This window comes from Phaethon lepturus, unplaced genomic scaffold (assembly GCF_000687285.1).
Source record: "Phaethon lepturus isolate BGI_N335 unplaced genomic scaffold, ASM68728v1 scaffold17021, whole genome shotgun sequence".
Classification (NCBI taxonomy): Eukaryota; Metazoa; Chordata; class Aves; order Phaethontiformes; family Phaethontidae; genus Phaethon; species Phaethon lepturus.
The window spans coordinates 11,180-18,314 of NW_010519993.1; the positions used below are offsets into that span (position 1 = coordinate 11,180).

Here is a 7,135-nt window from a genome sequence, read left to right on the forward strand (position 1 = left end):
GAAATGTTCTGCTGGGGTGATTACATCTGTCAAAATACTTTTGTAAGGGAAAGACTGATTATGGAACATATTTCATGTCCCTTTCCCCCTAAAACACCCTGCAAGTGCTTGCATCTTTTCCTAACAACAGATAAAGAAACCTTTGCCAGAGGTGTAATTAAGACTATAAGAACACTGGAACAAGCATGGGTCATGTTCAAATAGTGAGGCATCAGTTACAACAAAAAGCCAGAAGCAGTCATATTTTCATCATCCGTTATAAAAAAATATTTCCCAATCAATGTTTCAAGACAGTTAAAAGTTAAAAACTCTCTACATTACTAATAAATTAAAAACCCCATATCTCCAACCATCTTGTAAGAAAGTAGGTAAGTAATTCAAACCTTTAGTTTACATAAATTGGCACAGAAATATGTATTTGAACAAGTGCACTGAAAACAGATATGCCTTCTTTTCTTCTGATATCTCTTATTTGAGTTATTAAGTAACAGGAAAGCCTTTTTTATTCTTTGCATGACCTTGAGAGTCTGCTAACACTAAATGGTCAATAGTCAAACCCCAGGAGAATGTTTCACTAGATAGACGATGACAAGAGGGAGCATGAAGTACAGTCAAATGCTTTGCAGCCTTATTACAGTAGGCTTCGAGATTCAATTTGAGCGTATTTACTCTCAGGAAGGGATGAAGGTAATATAGTTATACTGCAAATCACATGAGTGAAATCTGATGGGTCGATAGAATTTTATTTTTTTTTAAACGCATTAAATTATTTTTTCAGAGGTAGTTTGCAAGGCAATAGTGATGTACATGAGTGAAAACAATACTCCTTTGCTTGACTGTGGATAAAACTCTTAAATACTGTTGGTGCTGTCCCTGAACCTCTCAGAGAAAGCTTAATGGATAGGCTGTTCTAATCTGAGCTGACAACAGCCAATTAAGTGTCAGAAGAACAATCTGATAAGTAGGTCTTCATGTCTATAGGCATTTCCTGATAAGTCTTAACTGTCAATATGAATGTTAAACATCTCTATTTTTACCTCATTATTGACTGATTTATTAAAGGAGAATGCTTTAATCTCTTTTTTTTTTTTTTTTTTTACTTTGGGGTTGTTCCAGAAAGAAGGAAAGGAGAATACTAGGCACAACTCTTAATTTGGAATAGTAGATGGGGAATCCTAATTATAGCAAAGTCCTAATCTTCCAACTGAGCAGGCGTATGGTTCGGTGACACTGCTACCATGCAGCTGCCCACACCATACCTTCTAAGAAATGGTAGATGCTCAGTCTAGAGGAGATCTGTTTCTTTAATAGGTGGAAGGATATCTGTGGACGTGCTAGCAGGCTGCTCTCTGCTTTCAGTGCTTCTTGCTAGTCATACAGAAGACAACACCTCACTGGATGGATCTCTTCCCTTCTTGTCCTCACCCCGGTCGATATCAATCACATGAACTATGCCAGGCTTCAGGATCAGGTCATCGGTCTCTACATGGCTCCTGTTATCGTCCACCTCGACGTACTTCCCTTTGGACGGCTGGGTAGCCTTACTGAAGACATCTTTAAAACGGCGCTTGAGTTCAACGTCTGGGCAATAGACATATTCATAAAGAGCACCAGCAAGGACTGCTCCTATTATTGGTCCCACCCAATATACCTGCAAAAAGAGGTGGAAAAACAACAGGCATTAAGCTCTAGAACAAATAAAGAAGCCAAGGTGTCAGACAAAATCATGTCACGATAGACTTCACCTCAAAAAGTTCCTGCAAAATGCCCTGGCCCAATTGTTAAAACCAAGTCTCCAGAAATGCATGGTCACATAGCTCCCCGGCTTTCATGAACCAGGATGAAATTTGCCATCATACCAGTTTATGAGGCAGAGAAGTGTAACTACCGTAGCTTTCAGAGATGGTGACCTGGAGCTCAGTAATTAAGTGACTGCTCTAAAATCACATACGAAGTTGGTCAAAAGGCAGTGTCTTAGGCAGTTAATGGCATTAGTCCTAGGTAATTTTTTTTTTCCTTTCTGCCTCCTCCCAGTCTCTCTCTCTCACATATATTTCAACCCTTCAGAAATACTCCCTAGTCACCTTGAATCCAGTCATCTAAATCACCTTGCATCCATGGGTGTGGCTCTTTCCTAAAAACTCCCCTCATGCCAGCATTTAGGGAATCACCAGGCAGTGGGCCCCACCAAGCAGAGAAGAGGGACCTATACTGACAAGTCAGTGAGGTACAGTTACTACTTCCCTGATGCATGAAAAAGATTTCAGTCTACAAGCCTGGTTACCAATGCCCTGGGGCAGACCAGCTGAGTGGCAGTGAAGCTATGGACACCTCCCATGGACAGACATGCAGACATCCTCCCTGGCTGCCCTACCTTCTCCTGTTAATAGAAAGCAGCTTTTTTCCCCCTCTTTATGGGAGATTTAACTTATTTTTTTAAAACTTTGTCCAATAAGACAGAAGTATATGTTCTTCATCATCCTTATTTGGATCAACCATAGCTATAACATATCTTGAGAGAAAAAAGGCTACAGATCCTGGTCGAGTCATGTATGACTTGTCAAATACAGCTCTGTAGTCACATGCAACATATAGCTGCTCTGGCATAGCTTTGCTTTTAAACTAGCAGGAGTAAGATGATTGAGAAGCAGGCCCTCATCTTCAAAGAGAAATAGTTTTTGTCAAATTTTATCGATCCATCTTTTTGGAGATGGCCAAGAGGCCTTCTCTACACTTTCATCGCTTATTGCCAGCTGTAGACAACATACATGGACTGTTTGCAAGATGACACATAAAATAAACACCAATGTAGAACACTGATTTTCTTTCTGCATTTTCACCCAAGGTGACAATGAATTTTAAGCAAACAAAACCTTTCCTAGTGTATATACAAACAGCCCTACTTCAGTATTTCAGATGCACATTTCCAAAATAATCCAAATTTGGCTTCTGATCCTGCAGAAACCAACAGGCAATCAGCTACCTGATTATCTAATCTGAATAAGCAAATATAACAGAGATACACAACTTTGTAGGGTCCCTATCTATTTCAGCGTGACATGACATGCAGCAGTTCTGTAACATTAGTAGGTGCAGAAGCCCACGGGCTTCTGTCAATGGCATGCCAATGTCACTGCTCTGGAGGAGGAGAAAAGGCTGTCTTTCCAAGTGACCAGGACAGTAGCTAAGCTTCTCATACAAGTTTCTCCATGGTACATTTATTTATTGTTTATAGCTTTAGTTATATATTACAGGCTCCCTCAGAATATGGATAATTAATCTTGTGAAAAACTATGGCTTTTTTTGTATGAACAAGCCTTTCACTGATAACTGGGTAAATCTGCCTCAGTAGGATAACTCTTGGGAACAAAGTTACACATGGTGTCATGTTTGCAGAATTGGCGCCTCAGGGCCTGAAGACAATGCCTTTTCTGTTATTAGCTGCAGTGGGAGCACTGTGGGCTTCATACTTTAAAAATCACAAAAATCCTTATATGCACTGTAATATGCAGCTCTTACAGTCAGCATCAAAAGTGCCCCTAGAAGTGCTTTCCCTGTCTTTCATTACACAGAAATCACAGAATCACTAAGGTTGGAAAGGACCTTCAAGATCATCAAGTCCAACCATTAATCCAGCGCCACCATGTCCCCTAAACCATGTCCTGAAGTGCCACATCCACAGGTTTTTTAAACACTTCCAGAGATGGCGACTCCACCACCTCCCTTCATTAGGTGAGGCTGAGCTGCAATCCATCTCTACCTTATAAAAAGTGAATTGGTTTTTAGTAAGTTTAATAGTGGGATGCTATAGAAAATGACCACATCATTCACAATCTGTTTACCAAATTGTTTCCTGCACAAACACTCCTAGTTAAGCTGACGCTTTCAAATTGAAGCAGGTAACATCTGGTCTGGTCTGCAAAGACCAGACTGCAACCCCTTCATCTCTCACTGCAGGCATTTGCCGAGGCAGGTTCTCCCCCAGAAACCAGATCACAGGGGATCCCTGCCCTCATTTTACACGCCTGCCCCAGTTTGCCGCAGAAGCAGGTGAAACGTGAAGCTGACAGAATTACTTCCATAACTTCCTCAGTGTTGGTCTCTGTGGGATGTACTGGGATAGATAACTTAAAAGCAAATGATGAAAAAATCCTGACAGCTCTTTGTCGCTATGGTGGAGAAAGCGTGAAAGCAGAGTTACCCATTGGTTTTCCCATCTCCCCATAATGACGGCAGGTCCAAATGATCGAGCCGGGTTCATACTGGCACCGGTGTAATTGATCTAAAGCAGAGACAAAATGTTACCTGTTACTAAACTCTTCAAGATAGTTTTTTAATTTCTACTAGTGCTTGTACTAGGGGGACACCCTGGTTTTGCATGGCTTCTAATCTTGACAGCAAGTATTGTCACTCTCCACAGTCTTATCACAAAATTAACAAAGTCATCACATAAACAGGCAGAAAACCTCTGATGCAATACCCCACCCAAGGGGACCCTCCTGCTACTCCAAAGGGTTTTGATGTGGATCCATTAAAAATATAGCTGCTATAGAAGCTACAAAGGCCACCAAAGTTTCCCTTTACTTCTGAAGTAGTCATAAAGGGACAAGGGGTCTATTTTTTATACAGACACCATTAACTTACAGCAAATAAGTGTCCAATTGCAACAGAAAATCCAATTGCTAAAGCTACTGAACCAGTGACATCACTTCGTTTTGAATCACAGCTGGCAAAAATAGTAAAAACCAGCTGAAATGTAATTATCAGCTCCACCAGGAGTCCATGGCCAGCGGAAAGATCCCTGTGTACCTGGAAAAGAGGAAAGAAACACCGGAGATGAAACAAAGGTGATTTTGCAAATGAGAAAGACACCATATACATTAATTGTATTTCAATGAAAGCTATTTCTAAATGGTACACCGTGAAAGACAACAATGAAATTTAGAGGTACAGATTCCCTCCTCACTTTTCTCCCTTTTTTTTTTTTTTTTTAAATTTTGAGAGCTGTGGAAAATTATCACTGGACTGAGAACAGAAGGTTTAACAGTAACATCCAACAAGAACTTCAAAGTTAGACTGCAGAAGTATAGTTTATTTTTACACAGGGATTTGCAAATGCTGCACTTCCCCTTCACCACTTTTTTCTTGGGAGCACTGTAATTTACTATTCAATTATAAATTCATTAATTAGCCCTGACTTAATTAATTTAAATTTCAATTAAAAATTAAGCAGTGTGCAGCTCAAGTGCATTTTTAATAAGTCCTGCAACAGGGCTAACTGATGGCATTCCTTATTAGTTTAGAACAAAGCTGAAATCTAAGCCACAATCTATTTCAAAAGTATGTCATTCTAAATTGATGTTTTTTCAATCCCATCATAATGGCATAGAATTAATTTCCCCCTCCCCAGCCCATATAAAAATGGCATTTCACGCATATATTATTTAAATTTTGTATGTAAATTAACATTACCTGCTGTCATCAGATTTGGAGAAGTTCTGTGAAAGAGAACTTCTATAAAAAGAACAGCTATAGATATTACGCTGCATAAACCCATCCTAAGGAGAGCTTTAAGCCCCGTCTACATGTTGTAAAGAAAGCTCCTAAAAATCTCTACTTGATCTCTCTTTATTCTGCGTGACACTGATTATATTTTCTTTGGCTCTACGCTAGTCTAACTCAAGAGCGGGAGGAGAAGCGATTACCGCAGTGACTCCCAGGCCTCCTACCACGCTTGGCGGTGTGACGAGATAAAGGATGCCTGCGCCCACGATGGCTCCCAGGCACTGGGCAAGAATGTAGAAGACTGACTTGGCGAGGCTGATCTTCTTCGTGCAAACCATTGCCACGGTCACAGCAGGGTTAATGTGGCCTCCACTGATGTGTCCAAAGCACTGCACCATGGTTGCAATGCTGAGTCCAAAGCAGAGGGAGATAAGGACCATGTCGACAGGCAAGGGCTTCTCTGCTCCACCCCAGTTGATTGTGGAACCAAGGCTGAGGAGGACAAAAATGAGCATGGCCAAAAATTCTGCCGAAACGGCCTTCCAGAAGGGCTGAGTCCAGACTCCTTTAAACGCCACCATGATGCTCTCACACTTACATAGACGTCCACACTTACTGAAAGGGAAAACAAAGCTTCATCAGAAGTCACCAAATAAACCTTATGCTCTCCTGTTAGGGGGTTGCTCTCCAGCTGACTTCGGAGAGAAGGTGGCAACGCTGAGTATCCTTGGGCTGGGACAACCACAGACTGCACTCTCAGAGTAGACTGCCCTTAAAGCATGACCAGTGTTTGCGTGTCTGCAGGACACAAGGTGACTAATCAGCCCTTGCCATAAGCCTGTCTGTGTAGCTTCAGTTCACAAGAAGCAACCTCTGTATCTTTTGAAATAAGTGAGTATGAAAAAAAAGTGCATTCTTCTACACTAGCTGATCTCTGCCTGACTTAGAGTCTGTAAAGCCCTACTGCTTCCAGTGGCCTGTTGACTATCATGCTCATTAAATCAGGAGGCATCCTTGTTTTCTAAGCAGATTTGTACTTTTCACAAAGCAGGTATGACAGTTCAATAAAAAGCAATATCTTAGTCAAACCCTAATGGTTTTGATAACAGTGTAGTGTTGGGAGGTTGTCCTGGGAGCTATAAGAGAAAGTCTATTTGTTTGAACACTCACACAAACTAATATTTCGATTTATATTTATGCAAAAACAGTTTCTTCAGTGTGGACGTAGGATAAAAATTGAATTCAGACAGGAGAATAGATCCAATCCTAAATCCTGGCCTTTAAATCAATCATGCAATCAACAAAGTGCTTTCTTTTAGTCTAAGGGTGCCAAGTAAGCTGTGAAATACAGCAATACTTTCTGTACGTGTGGTGTGTAGAACTCTGTGTGGCAAAGCAAGAAGTGTCTTGATTTTCCTCTCTGTCTGGAGATGCTATTTATTAGCCTACACTGCCTTCCTGATGAGTTACAATTTTGCTAGATGTCGAGATATCTATGAAAGTGGGTCACCCAAGAAAAGTTATTTGTGGTACTAATAAATTAGGAGAATAAGCAAAAAGGGAAGCATTTTAATGAGTTTCTAAGGAATGCTAACAAGATTCTTCTCTAGAAACAAAAGCAAAAAACCTT

General features: G+C 40.7%; 1 protein-coding gene across 1 annotated transcript; it reads right to left on the bottom strand.

Moving 5' to 3' along the window:
* Nucleotides 1–355: 355 nt before the first annotated feature.
* On the bottom strand, nt 356–6,117 carry AQP4 (aquaporin 4). The gene is made up of 4 exons (XM_010297247.1): nt 5,706–6,117; nt 4,645–4,809; nt 4,202–4,282; nt 356–1,651 (listed from the first exon to the last, which is right to left on the bottom strand). The coding sequence occupies exons 1-4, from the start codon at nt 6,084–6,086 to the stop codon at nt 1,373–1,375; spliced, it is 906 nt and encodes a 301-aa protein (XP_010295549.1). The 5' UTR covers nt 6,087–6,117; the 3' UTR covers nt 356–1,372.
* Nucleotides 6,118–7,135: the final 1,018 nt, after the last annotated feature.